The sequence below is a fragment of the Giraffa tippelskirchi genome, chromosome 1, assembly GCF_054371585.1.
Source record: "Giraffa tippelskirchi isolate mGirTip1 chromosome 1, T2T-mGirTip1v1.2.pri, whole genome shotgun sequence".
NCBI lineage: Eukaryota > Metazoa > Chordata > Mammalia > Artiodactyla > Giraffidae > Giraffa > Giraffa tippelskirchi.
In genome coordinates, this window is record NC_137275.1 from 26,654,275 (window position 1) to 26,669,413 (window position 15,139).

The 15,139-nt window shown below is 37.5% G+C and overlaps 1 protein-coding gene across 6 annotated transcripts in view; it reads right to left on the minus strand.

Annotated features, from left to right (window-relative positions):
* Positions 1-3,315: 3,315 nt before the first annotated feature.
* MTHFD2L (methylenetetrahydrofolate dehydrogenase (NADP+ dependent) 2 like) overlaps positions 3,316-15,139 on the minus strand; it is a 143,523-nt gene continuing 131,699 nt past the window's right edge. For all 6 annotated transcript variants that reach the window (XM_081586756.1, XM_081586757.1, XM_081586754.1 and 3 more), the window contains one exon: positions 3,316-4,749. In XM_081586756.1, coding sequence (XP_081442882.1) covers positions 4,637-4,749 — 113 coding nt within the window. In that variant the 3' untranslated portion in view covers positions 3,316-4,636. The remainder of the gene's footprint in view (positions 4,750-15,139) is intronic.

Genomic DNA, 15,139 nt, shown 5'->3' on the forward strand with positions numbered 1-15,139 from the left:
ATTGCAGTTTCAGGAGGAAGATGCTAGGAATAATGTTAAATACCTTTACTCCAAAGACGGGGACATAGTACAACAACATCTTTGTAGTAACTGTTAACTGGTACTTAACAGTGCTTTGCATTTTGCAGAAGGTTTTCACACATATCTCAAATTTGTCTTCAGTAATCCTGGCTGGCCCCAACAAATCCAATGCCTAACATATAATGTATACTCAATCTATCTTGAGTGAAGAAAGCAATAAACAGGTCTTGTTTTAATTCCCATATAACAAATAAAGAATGAAGACTCAAAAGAAATTAAATGACTTGCCAGAGGACACACCCTAGAGTTGGGACTTGTGTTCAGATTCCAGGTCACGCGTCCTTCCCATTTCCCCAGCTGTGTCCTCTGGTATGAGTCAGTATACTGACCTTAGAGGAATTCACATTATCTCCTAAAATCAAGATTTAAGTAAATTACCCTTACCATAAGAATCTAAACATTAAATGAACTGTGGCTTCTGCACATATTTGGACTGAGAGAAGTGGACCGCTGTCTCTCTAGATGTTTCTCCACTCTAGTGGACTAAGCCACATAATATATAAACTCATCTACCACCTGAGCCTATGAAAATAACTCCAGGTTATCCTTTGTTTCTTTTCCTCTAGAACTCATCCTGATGGAGTCCACTTACACTCTCGGTAGGTAATCTCCTGTGTTCAAGTCTTCAGTCCTCTCATCAGGGAGAGCTTCAGCAATTCTGAAGAATGGGGGCTGTGGGTACTGTAAAGTAGCCATATGGATATTTGTATTCTTGATGCATGTTAGAATGAGAAAGAAAGCGAACAGCTGCAATGCCTATCATTTTTCCCTCTGACCATTTTTTCTGTCTTTTTAATTTATTCATCTCTCTCTAGTCATAAGCATCTCTGGAAGTGCCTTCTCTTTCGGCCCCTCCCCCTTAAGTTTATTTTTTCCTTCCCTTTCCTACTTGCAGTTTCTTTTCCTTTTCTTACCTCTCTTCATCTCTTCTCTCCTCTCCTTTCCTTCCATTTTTTCTTTCTTTCTTGCTCTTTGACTAAGAGTCACAATTTTTTTTTGGACATTGGCAGGAAATGGTAACCAGCACATTGCTTATCTTTCTCTAAACTTAATCTGTAATTCTCATGAATTCAGCTGTCATCCATTCAATCATAAACTACTTTATGCCTCTAACATCCAACGTTTGTAAGACAAGTAGACAAATCATACATGGGCTCTGACCTTAAGGAACTAGAGGGAGTCAAGGAAAGTACATACATAACTTCAGTGCTGGGTAGAGATAGATGGCTGGCGTGAATGTGTATATAAATGAGTATGGGAGTTCAGAGGTGGGACTTAGTCAAAGTCTCACAGCATTTCTCTTGTATGAGTTTCATTTGAAGTGAATCTTAAATAGCAAGTAGAATTTAGAAATATAGTGATAAGAGAAAGGATTCTAGGTGGTAGGGAGGTGGGCACTGAGGGGATAAAGTGATAGAAAAGAGAGTGGGTTCTGGCTCATATCACCCAACAGACCTTTCTTTGAATTTCAATTCTACCTTTCCTAACCATTTGGCCTTGGCTGAGACTTTTTCATAACCTCATGGGTTGATTTCATCATATATCAAAAGCAAAATATCAGTAACAACAACCTCAAAAATGTAAAACGCATAGCACATGCTCAATTAAGGATAGCTGTTACTATTGAACAAGATTAGAAAGATGCGGGGTGTATACAGTGGTCAATAAGGTTAGGAATTTAGTGGTTAACACACACTACTGTGTCTTAAATTTTCACCACTAGCCATAAATTATTTTCAATCCAGAGTGATATTATGTTAGGACTTTGATTTATGTACTATGTCATCACTGCAAACACAACATGTCTTAAATTGAACATATTATCTCTCCTCCAAAATCAGCTCCTCTTTACAACCCCCTCATGATAATCAGTGATAACATCCTCCGGGCTTCGACTTCCATGTTCTATCACTGACTAAATATGGTCTAAATTCTGATTTATCCAGGCTTTTTCTAATCCATTTCTGCTATTATCCAGCTATATTTCCACCACTCTGCAACATATATTTTTCACTTCAGTCTGACTGTTGCTGTTGCTTTCATATGTATTTGCTAAGCTCATTCTCACCTCCATGTCCTCATATTATTATTCAGTCCTCACTAATCCTTCAGGGTCCTTTTTACAGACACTTGTAGGAGAAGGGAACTTCTACAAATCTCCTTCACAACACAATCATATATCTATCTTTTATAGACCCCAAATAATACCCATAAGTAAAGTTGTGATACTGATGAACCAACTTCATTTCCTTTATGTGTTGACAAAGGCTTCCTTCTTGACCAAACTTTAGCTAGGCTCCTCTGAGTCCTTTCCTAACTAGGCATCAACTTAGACTGTTGAGCACAGTTTTAGCAAAGAAATCTGTTACGTTAGTTTATGGAGAATCCCCCCGCCCTGCTCCTTGTACTCTTGCCATATCTGATTAAGTTCCTCCTCTCCCACCCTTTATATCGGCCTAACTTTAACAAGAATCCTGGTGAGGTAGTTTAACAAAAATCCTTCCAGCCTTGGTATCTAATCAAGTTCTCTTAGTAATTTTCCATCTACTGATCCCCTCACTTTTTTCATTGCCTATAAATCCATTGATGTCTCAGCTATATTTGGAGTTGATTTCAATCTCTTCTATTGTGATAATCTTGACCCCACTGCAATAGTCATTGTTCGTTTTGGGAATTTGGGGCACTTAAATATTAATGAAGGCCTTTCTGATATGTTTGCTTGGGATCTTTGATTTTAAACTGCCATCAAGGGGCTTCCCTGGTGGCTGAGTGGTAAAGAATCCACCTGCCAACGCAGGAGACATGGGTAGAATGCCTGGTCCAGGAAGATCTCACAGGCTGCGGAGCAACTAAGCCTGTGCACCACAACTACTGAACCTATCCCGGGAGCTGAAACTACTGAAGCCTGCATGCCCCAGAACCCGTGCTCTGCAACAAGAGGAGCCACTGCAATGAGAAGCCCCCGCACTGCAACAAAGAGTAGCTCCCGCTTGCCGCAACTAGAGAAAAGCCTGTGCAGCAACAAAGATCCAACACAGCCAAAAATAAATAGATAAAAATAAAAAAAAAATAAACTATTATCAAGGTTATCAGACAAAGATTAGTGTGGAATGGGCTACAGAACATTTTTTTCCTTTTTGAGACATTTGTACATTTCCCCAGCGTGCTGTGAAGAGATAGATAACGAGTATAGGAACAAGGAAACTTATAGCTTAGGAAAAAAGAAGACATGTATTTCTTTCCAAACTGATTTTATTATACAGTTGAAATGTTATTAATTATAAACATCTAGTCTATTTTCACACAAATGATTAAGAGTACACACTAATAAAGACATGCATTGGGTAAGAATCATTATTGGTACATTAACACACTGAGATTTGGGCATGACAGCAATACAATTATGTGCCCAGGGTAGTCTCAAATAGCCTTCAACTGACAATCACATGTATTTTCTAATTTAAATTGTGTTAAAAACATGGCATCTACTGTGAGAACCAAATGCCATAAGAGAAAAGAACCTACAAAGCAGTAGGTTTTTAGTCATATCCTAAGGATTAGCTGTGGCACATTGTGTCATATTTTGCTATTAGATTTCTGGATTTGTGGAACGTATTATCCAAATACGTTTGTAGGAGAACAAAGAAATTACATGTAAGCCTAACATATTCTTACTGCATTTTTACTATGTCAAGTAGTCATTCACAATTTGAAATAATCAATACCTTTTCAACTAGCATGGCATTTTTGGGGTTCCTTGCATATTTTTCTTTCCTTGAATAGAGCATAATTTTTCATTAGTATGTCTTGAGGAGTACATTTGGGAAGTATATGAGATCAAAACTTTATTCTTAATATTTTATCTTTCTTTTAGCAAGTAAGCTCTTTTGTTCTTTCTCACCATACAATATGGGCTTCCTGCATAGTTCAGTCAGTGAAGCATCTGCCTTCAATGCAGGAGACCTGGGTTCAATTCCTGCATTGGGAAATGGCAACCCACTTCAGTATTCTTGCCTGGAGAATCCCATGGACAGAGGAACATGGCAGGCTACAGTTCATGGGATCACACAAGAGTGGACACTACTTAGCGCTATCTTTCTTTCAGCATACAATATAGAATATAAAATATATATAAAATTGAGTATGATTATGGCAAAATCTAAATTACATTTTACAAGGGAGCCTATTTGGCTGACAAAACGTTTGTTGAAGACACACTAGCTGTGATATTTGTGTCAAAAATATATGCATTTGTTATGAGCCCTTTATTGTCTTAACATTATGAACAAATATTATTCACAAAACAAGCAATTGTTACCAAAGTGTCATTGCAGTTGTTTTCTTTTTTCCTAAAACTCAAAATCCATTCAAAATATTCCAGTAAATATTAGCAGGAAATGCATAAGATTGTGTGAATCATCTGATCCACAATGATTCCACCCATGAAAAAATAAATACAATGTAGAAATAGCTTTGTAGTAAAATATAAAGATTTTTGCCTTTTGTCAAATAAATACGTAGCATGACTTCAGTTTGCTTTATTCTTTCACGCGATCTAGTAAATGATTTTTTTAGCTGCCAAAAGGGTGTTCTTGAGAAGCATCGCCACCGTCATGGGTCCCACGCCTCCCGGAACTGGAGTGATAAAGCTAGCCTTCTTCTTAACAGCTGATGGAGGAAACAGAAAAATTTCTTATTTTTTCTCAGAATTTCATATCTTTAAACATATGGAACTGTTAAAACTGTAAAAACTGAAGTGTATATTTTAAAACTTAAGAGTTTATGTGCGCAAAAATGGAGTCAAATCCGGCAGCACTAAACCTGAAGTAGTTGGAAAGCTTTCAGCAACAGGAGCGACTTATAGAGAAAAGGCAGAAACAAAGCAAGAAAATCACTTATTAGTTATAGCTTTAATGCCCAGCTTTATAGCCTAGTTGGCTGTTTGTGATACGTTGTCCTTTGCTTTCAATTTTGTAACCTTGAGGCATTTTCAGATCTAGATTTTGATTTGCTTACGTAGACAGCTGGGGCACTAGAGCCACCTCAGTCCAAGGGTTTCTTTGTTTAATTAACAGGATACACTGAATTTTTCTATATTACATGTATAACTCTAGCATCCCCAAATAATTTTTACAATGAAGCAGACTGTAACACACATACACACACTTCTGTATATGATATTGCAAGTATATAGAAAAAACACGAGGCCAACACTATAGGATAAAACTTCACGCAGCTCAGTTAGTGTTACATGATGAAAATCTAACCTACTGTATAGCACAGGGAATTCTGCTCAATGTTATGTGGCAGCCTGGATGGGAGGGGAATTTGGGGAATAATGGATATATGTAAATGTATGGCTGAGTCCCTTTGCTGTACACCTGAAACAATCACAACATTGTTAGCTGGCTATTCTCCAATATAAAATAAAAAGTTTAATAAAAGAAAATCTGTAACCCATGATTGACTCAGTTCAGTTCAGTCACTCCATTGTGTCCGACTCTTTGCGACCCTATGGACTGCAGCATGCCAGGCTTCCCTGTCCATCACCAATTCCCAGAGCTTGCTCAAATTCGTGTCTATCAAGTTGGTGATGCCATCCAACCATCTCATCGTTTGTCGTCCCCTTTTCCTCTTGCCTTCAATCTTTCCCAGCATCAGGGTCTTTTCTATGAATCACTTCTTTGCATCAGTTGGCCAAAGTATTGGAGCTTCAGCTTCAGCATCAGTCCTTCCAATGAATATTCAGGACTGATTTCCTTTAGGATTGACTAGTTTGATCTCCTTGCAGTCCAAGGGACTATCAAGAGTCTTCTCCACACCACAGTTCAAAAGAATCAATTCTTCGGCACTCATCATTCTTTATGGTCCAACTCTCACTTCATGGCAAATAGATGGGGAAACAATGGAAATAGTGAGAGACTTTATTTTGGGGGGGGGTTCCAAAATCACTGCAGATCGTGACTGCAGCCATGAAATTAAAAGACGCTTGCTCCTTGGAAGGAAAGCTGTGACCAACCTAGACAGCATATTAAAAAGCAGAGACATTACTTTGCCAACAAAGATCCGTTTTGTCAAAGCTATGGTTTCTCCAGTAGTCATGTATGGATATGAGAGTTGGACTATAAAGAAAGCTGAGCGCCGAAGAATTGATGCTTTTGAACTGTGGTGTTGGTGAAGACTCTTGAGAGACCCTTGGACTGCAAGGAGATCAAACCAGCCTATCCTAAAGGAAATCAGTCCTGAATATTCATTGGAAAGACTGATGCTGAAGCTGAAACTCTGATATTTTGGCCACCTAATGGGAAGAATCGACTCATTGGAAAAGACCCTGATGCTGGGAAAGACTGAAGGCGGGAGGAGAACGGGATGACAGAGGATGAGACGGTTGGATGTTTGAGCAAGCTCTGGGAGATAGTAAAGGATAGGGAAGCCTGGTGTACTGCAGTCTATGGGGTCGCAAAGAGTCGAACACGACTGAGTGACTGAACTGAACTGAGCTCACATCCATACATGACTATTGGAAAAACCACAGCTTTGACTAGATGGTGGACCTTTGTCAGTAAAGTAATGTCTCTGCTTCAATATGCTGTCAAGGTTTGTCATAGTTTTTCTTCCAAGGAGCAAGCATCTTTTAATTTCATGGCTGTAATCACCATCAGCAGTGATTTTGGAGCCCAAAAAAATAAAGTCTCTCACTGTTTCCATTGTTTTCCCATCTATTTGCCATGAAATGACGGGACTGGATGCCATGATCTTCGTTTTTTGAATGTTGAGTTTTAAGCCAGCTTTTTCACTCTCCTCTTTCACTTTCCTCAAGAGGCTCTTTAGTTCTTCTTCGTTTTCTGCCATAAGGGTGGTGTCATCTGCATATCTGAGGTTATTGATATTTCTCCCAGCAATCTTGATTCCAGCTTGAGCTTCATCCAGTCTGGCATTTCACACGATGTACTCTGCATATAAGCTAAATAAACAGGGTGACAACATACAGCCTTGATGTACTCCTTTCCCAATTTGGAGCCGGTCCATTGTTCCATGTCCAGTTCTAACTGTTGCTTCTTGACCTGCATACAGATTTCTCAGGAGGCAAGTAAGGTGGTCTGGTATTCCCATCTCTTGAAGGATGTTCCACAGTTTGTTGTGATCCACACAGTCAAAGGCTTTGGTGTAATCAATAAAGCAGAAGTAAATGTTTTTCTGGAATTCTCTTGCTTTTTCTATGATCCAACAGATGTTGGCAATTTGATCTCTGGTTCCTCTGCCTTTTCTAAATCCAGCTTGAACATCTGGAAGTTCTTGGTTCACGTACTGTTGAAGCCCGGCTTGGAGAATTTTGAGCATTACTTTGCTAGCATGTGAGATGAGTGCAATTGTGTGGTAGTTTGAACATTCTTTGGCATTGTCTTTCTTTGAGATTGGAATGAAAACCGATCTTTTTCAGTGACTGACTCAACTATGTGTAATTCCATTTAACTACTTCTAAAATACATGATATTAGTCTCTAAACGGAAGGCAGGATACAAACAGTTTAGCGCCATCCATTAAATTAAAATAGTCTTGCCAAGCTTCTCTGTCCATGGAATTCTCCAGGCACGTATACTGTAGTGGTTAATCATTCCCTCCTCTAGGGGATCTTCCTGACTTAGGGATTGAACCCTGGTCTCCTGAATTAGAGGCAGATTCTCTACTGTCTGAGCCATCAGGAAAGCCTTGTTATAACAATAGCATCATGTATATGTGGATAATACATTCCAGTGCAAGTTTAATAAAAATTTAAAGATATTAAAATTAACTGAGCAAATACACATAGTCCTGTTCTAAGGTATGAATAAAGATTTCTTCTTCAGTGAATATACTCAAAGAAAACGATGGAGAATTTTCAGCAAGTTTTATTTAAGAATGTTCTCACACCCACAATATTACAGGTGAATGGCTTCATGAATTGACCTACCGGTTCAGTGTTTCACCGTGTGAATAAGAAAAATGAAGTTTTCCCAGGTAACTCTTTTAATACAAGGTTAGCATAGACAATACTTTAATGCATACTCTGACCTCATTAATCACAGGCTATTTAGATAAATTGCCTTTTAAAAGTTTACTCTTAGATGCTGCTACATAAATGAAATCAGTAAATGTTTTCTAAATCTTAATTAAGCGTTACTTTTTTACAATTTACATTGCCTTTTTGAAATATGGTTTGTAAAATTTGCATTTACCTTAAGTGTATTAGTATATTGTAGTTTTTTACTCGTATGTGTGTGTGTGTGCTCAGTCATGTCTGACTCTGCGACCCCATGGACTGTAGCCCGCAAGGCGTCTCTGTCCATGGGTTTTCCAGGCAAGAATACTGGAGTGCGTTGCTATTTCCTACTCCAGGGAATCTTTTCAACCCAGGGATCTAACTCACTTCTCTTATGTCTCCTGCACTGGCATGCAGATCCTTTACCACTGGTAAAGAATCCACCTGGTAAAGCTTTACCCAGGTGGTAAAGCTCCACCTGGGCCTTTTAATCATAGGAACAGCAAAGGAATACATTCTTTTACTTGAAGAAAAGTCCAGATAAGCTTGAAGACATCACACACCAAAAAGCCAGCTAGTGTATATTATGAATCGTCTCATGGTATATAACAAAGAAAGGATAAGAGTATTGTGATTTGGAAGATAATATTTCATTTTTCCAAAATGTGCCTCTATATAGGAAGCATGTCCTTTCCTGGCCATAATTCCATCCAAGATACTCTATTCTGCAGAAACACTAGGCTGTGTCAACAGTCAATTCACAAATCAATATGAATTCTCGGTCCTTACTTCCTTTGCTCTTGTTATTCCTTCCACCTGGAATATGCTGCTACCTTATCCAAATAAACAACTTATTATTCTTTTAAAGCCAATAAAATGTTACCTGCTCATAATTTTCCTAAAAAATTCTCCCCCCTCAACATTAAATTAAAAGTGCTACCATCTATGTTTCCAGTCACTTTTTACCAAACTCTGTAATGAAATTTAGCACAGTGTGCTGTTCCTTTAATTAGACACTGGCCCCTAGAAGGCAGAAACTGTCTTTGGGATGATTATTGTCATTTTTAATATTAGAACTTCTCCATGCACAGGTAAGGCATTCAGTAAATTATGATAACATGAAGTAAATAGTTGTTGAAATTTAAAATCTAAAATCAATTTGCAGGAATGTGTCCACGTTTTTGACTGGATAAAGACAGAATCAAAACAATTTTGTTCAAGTTAATTTACTGAAATCCTCAAGCTACATAAGTTGCTGGAGGGTGACAAACTGCATTTTTCACTTTCCAATAAGCTAACTTGATGGTATGAACAGTACCTTCCAGGACCTTTTCTATAGGATTAGAGAAAAATTTCTTTAAAAATTGCATCAGATCTCTAGAGGAAATGTACTATACTGCTATTATTTATACTGATAGCATGTAAAATCATATATTTGTAAAGCACTGACTTTGAAATATTAATATATAAAAATAGAATATTACTGCATAATATAGTACATTAAGAATCAAGATCAAAGTAAATTTTCAATGGAAAACAAAATGGTTTATTTCATAGTTAAAATATAGAAGCAGACAAAATTGGGAATCCATTCTGGGTATTCAATCATTTTTTTATATAATTTGGTTTTCAACTTTGAAAAGTGAAGTGGCTTGAAATTATTTTTATATGGAAAAATAGTAATAACCATAGGCAGTATCCACTGAATACTTACTACTTGCCAAGAATTGTATACACATCATTTTAATAATTGATATTTAATTATCATTTCAATAGCTGAAGAAAGTGTGGCTCACTGAACTTATATTGGAGAATGATTTATCATTCTCCAATATATGGTAGAGACATTATTCATAGTCAGGCTTGAATCATTTTGTGGTTCCATAATTCCACCTCATCCCAATGCAACTGTATTACCATGACCTGAACAAGTAGAAAAGCTCCAAGAAAGGTTCATGTGCCCCAAATCAACTCAGTTTTCTCAAAGGGTTAAGAGGATATTAAGAAAAAAGAAACAAAAGGGGAAAGTTCTAATATGTAATTTACCTCCAATTTTACTATAAGTACTCAGAGTTCATCATCTTTGAATTATGTCAGCACTTAAATTTCAGCTGGCTTAGCAGTCTGAGTTGCTTTCTTTCTTGGGTGAAATTCAGATCAGATAAATCACTGGTCTGCTCAGGTGTTATGACCCTCCTTTTTCAAATTATGTTTTTCACAACATGCTTACTATTGCATTATTTTGCTCAAAAAGTGAGGCTTGAGGTGGAGGAATAGGGAATGAGAATGAGCTGTTGCTTGAAATAATACCTGCAAAATGTGTAGCTCTATGTCTGCTGTCTTGCACACTTTACTATGGAAACCAACATATATCTGTCCTGTCCTATCACTTCATAGAATCAAGACTATATGATGGGTAATGGGTCTTCACCTGTCCTGGGTGAGGACTTCTCTGGACTTCCATGAGCATTTAGTTGTATCAACAGAGCCTTGTAAATTATCACTAGGCAGAAGTTTATGACATCACTGTGAACACATCTGGTTTTATTCAAATACTTGTTTCAGATATTTTCATCTTTGAAATAACTAGGCAGGTATGAAAATGGAATTTGTACAGAGTCATGAGAGGCATACTGTTGAATCTGATTTAAAAAATATAAGATCTCTATTGCTTTTGATTTGATTTTAATTAGGATCTATGTCTGAGAAAGAACTGCTAAGTTTTGCTGCTGCTGGCTAATGTTAATGTATTCTTTGTCTATTCACATAAGGACCAGGATATGGAAGTAAGTGATTTCTCAAGAAAGATGAGGAATTATCACTGGCAAATGCCAATGGGTACAGATGCCAATGCTTAAAAGAAATTCTCTTAGTCTAATTACTTTGCATAACTATTTCAAGGCTGTCCTAAGTGACATGTTTGTGAAAAAGAGTTAAGTTCAATACCTGTCTGATGCTCTGAAAAGCATCTTCCCCAATCATGTTTGAGAAAGAGTAAGTTAAGAAGCATTACATCACCAGAATAATTTCTCACTGACTGGTCTTTCCCTGAGGGCAAATAGGGTTTGCACCTGTTTGCAGAAGATGATGCTATTAAAGATTAATCCTATTATGTGTGAGAAGAGGTGTTCTATGTGCTCCATTGAAAATAATTACAGAAGAATTTTAAGGCAATAATTTCATTCATAAACTTATTTACTGTGAGGGAGTATGTGTGTGTTTTAAGGAAAATACTAAAATTCTGTACATAAGAGAATCAGGAATTAGATCTTGAGTGATATTGATGCTTTCATGAGAGACTTATGAACAGATGTCACAAAACCATGATTAGATTAAATTTCATAAAGTCAACATGATTTTAGAGTTACTGAAACTGAAAATGGAAGCAAGTAAAATAATCCTCAAATCCTCGTTACTTGTATGGAACTTACTTTAGGGAATGAGATTTACATGGAAATGACTTGATGATTTTAAAGCAGTTTCCTAAAAATAAGAATATTTTGAGGAAAGGTGACAATCATCATGATAGTTTATCTGAATGACTTCTTTTTAAACTGTTGACTCTGCAAAATATATTCTATAATTTTCTTAAAAATAATGCCTATGATAAAAATTCAGACATTAGAGAGTGTGTGTTCAGTTGTTTAGAAAGAAAAGAGCAAGGAGCTTATGGATTAAAATCGGTCATTCTGGACACAAGCTTTGCCTTTGTAAATACTATTCTCTTTGACATACCATTCCTGCACTTCTCCATCCAATGAATATTTAGTCTTCCTTTTCAGATCTGGCTAAATGCTACTTCCTTTGTGGTGCTTGTTAACTCCCCAGTTACATTAACTATTCATTTATTGATCCATGAAATTTAGTAGTGTGATTTTCAATTTGTCATCATAGAGTATGTTGGAATCTCCTGAGAACTGTAGTCAAACTAGATATGCCTCCTCCCACCTCATGATTCCAGAAATGCACCACTGAGAATCATTGCTGAAATGAGAGATGTTTCTAATGAGGGTAGGGAATATTATACATAAAAACATATGTGGAGGAGATTCAAGTGTGGTTAAAATCCACTGCTTCAGTGAAGGTTACTTCATGTGGTGGCCTCCAACTTTCCAGTCAAGTCCCAGCCAGCCACCCCCAGTGTAACACCTGAATGCCTCACTGGTCAAAGCAAGTCACATGGTCAAGCTCAAATTTAAAGGCTTAGAATAGGAAGAATCGCCAAGTCACATTGCCAACAGGATGTGCCCATGAGGCAAGAAAATACATATAGTTATTTTTTATAATCTACTGTAATAAGTCTCTTGGATTTCAGTCTCTACCTTATTAGCCATATAACCTGCTGCCAGATTTATTCTTTAAAACATAGATTAGATCATTTCAGCTTATAAATGAATTTTGACTGTCTTTAGCCGTCCAGCTAGCTCAGTTGGTAGACTGCCTTTAGGATAAAATATAAATTCTTTGTCATGTCAGCTAGGATCTTTTATGATCCCTCCCTACATCCTTGTCTTGCGGTCTTTCTGAGCCATTGCATATTTGCTGAATTCCATTATTCACTGTTTCAACACATGCTCAAAACTCCCCAGAGAGATTTACCAAAAAAGTTTCTTGAGAAAGACAGCCATTGTCACTATCCCTTGGAATTTATAGTCTAGTTGGGAGACTTATATTATAAATAGAATTACCTACATAATAACTGTTCTACAAAAAAAATGCTTACTGCACTGTGACTATATTGGGAGGAACTGAGGTTGAGCATATGAGTATCTCTGCCAAGTCCAGAAATCAGAGGATGAACCAAACTTTTCCAGGTGAAATGGAGAGGTAGGGAATAAACAGTGTTCTTGATTGGGGAATGATGTTTGTGATGAGGTAGAAATAAGATTTCCCCCAGGCAGAAAATGGCATGAATTCTTGGAAACACTGCAAGAATGTCAGTGGGGTTGACATGTAGAAGTGAAGGGAAGAGTTTCAGGAGATGACATGGAGGAGTCTAGCTCATATAGAGCCTAGCAGATAATGATACAAATTTGGGGCATTAACCTAAGAGCACTGGTTAAGTATTTTATTTTTATTTATTGACGTATAGTTGATTTACAATGTGTTAATCACTGCTGTACAGTGACACATTTATATATACTCATTTTTAATATAGTCTTTTCCATTATGGACTATCATAGGATGTTGCATACAGTTCTCTGTGCTATACAGTAGGACCGTGTTGTTTATAACGTATTTTTAAAACTTTGAAAAAAAAATAGTCTGATGCAGGATAAGTCAAATGGGGAAAACTGCCTATTCTGTGTACATTTTTCTAGTGGGATGAGCTTATCATCTGGGCCAGAGAAGTGAGAACACCAAAGAAGCAACATAAAGGTAAACTTGCTAAGATGGGAATAAATTCTGGTTCTTGTGAGAGCACTTCAAAGAGGAACTGAAATCAAACTGGGGTCAGAGAATATCCGTAACGTGACAGAAAAGCTTCAAGATTTTATGAATGTCCGAGGGAGTAAGAAAGAAGCAAAGAATGCAGTGCAAATACCAGGAATAATAAAAGCAAAGGAATTTTGGACCTGACAATGAAGCTGATGCAATGGAGGAGCTCAAAAGTGCATTATGACTGAAGCACATGGTGCAAGCAGAGACTAGACAGAGAAGAGGCTAGGAAGGTGGTCATGGGCTGCATGACCACGAAGTGAAGGGTCAGGACACTTGGGTTGGGTGATGACAGCTGTAGTTACTGTGTTCAAGATGAATAGCTTTTGAAAAAATATCTTTTGTGAATAAACCTAGGCATTTATGTATTTAAGAATAACCAGCTTTTCAAAATGAGAAGTTGGAGAGAAAAATGTATGGTGGTTTAGTCACGAAGTCATGTCTGACTCTTGTGACCCCATGGACGGTAGCCCGCCAGGCTCTTCTATCCATGGCATTGTCCAGGCAAGAATACTGGAGTGTATTGCCATTTCCTTCTCCAGGGGATTTTCTCCACCCAGGGATCGAACCCCAGTCTCCTGCACTGCAGGCAGATTCTGTAGACTGCTAAATAATTTTCAGAAGAAAATTAAAATAAAGGAGAAATCCAAGTTTTATTTCCATAAAGTTTTAGGTTCTTGAATGCTATTCAATTATTTTTCAAGAAATCCCTTTTCAGCATGAAATATGTATCTAATCTGCTGTGCTTCCTTTTCTCCAATATCTAGACATCTACTCTTTATCATGTTATTGATTTCAAATTTCTAAAGGGAAGAATTAACACAGGTTTGGCTTGACATAATTTCTTACTTGAAGTCAACCATCTTTCAGTTTGAAGGTAAGAAGAGTAGGTATGGAGCAGAAGTTATTCATGTTTAAAATTTGAGGTAATGACAGGGATGATGAAAGAAACCAAGTGTTCAGATTAGGTGTGTGCCTTTAAAAAAAAACCAGGGGTGACACATGGTCACAAGGTGTGGAAATGTTGCTGATGAAGGATACTTATAGCGACATAAGGGACATTATGCCTTTGAACAACTAAGGTAAGAATAAAGGAAGAAGTGTGTGAGCGTTAACCTTTTGGTACCAGCAACCCACGCTTCATGACAGGGTATCTCTGGCTTGTGTGTTGTGTGTCATTATTTCGTCTGGAAACTTTACTTTCCCAGGTTTTCAAGACCTGGGTTTAATAATGCAGACTCTCATCTTAAACATTTTATTAGGAAGACTCACTAATTTTTAAGCAGATAGGGAATTTCTATTGCTATATGTGTGTGCTCATTTACTCAGTTGTGTCCGACTTTTTGTGGCTCTTTGCTCGCCAGGCTCCCCTGTCCATGGGACTTTCCAGGAAAGACTACTGGAGAGGGTTGCCATTTCCTACTCCAGGGGATCTTCCCAACTTAGGGATATTGAATCCACGTCTCTTGTGTCTCCTGCATTGGCAGACAGAGTCTTTATCACCACCTAGGAGGCACCACAGTATGTGATATACTACTCCAAATTTCCCGAATAATGGAATTTACATATATACCTAAATAGAATTAATTTTGCTAATAC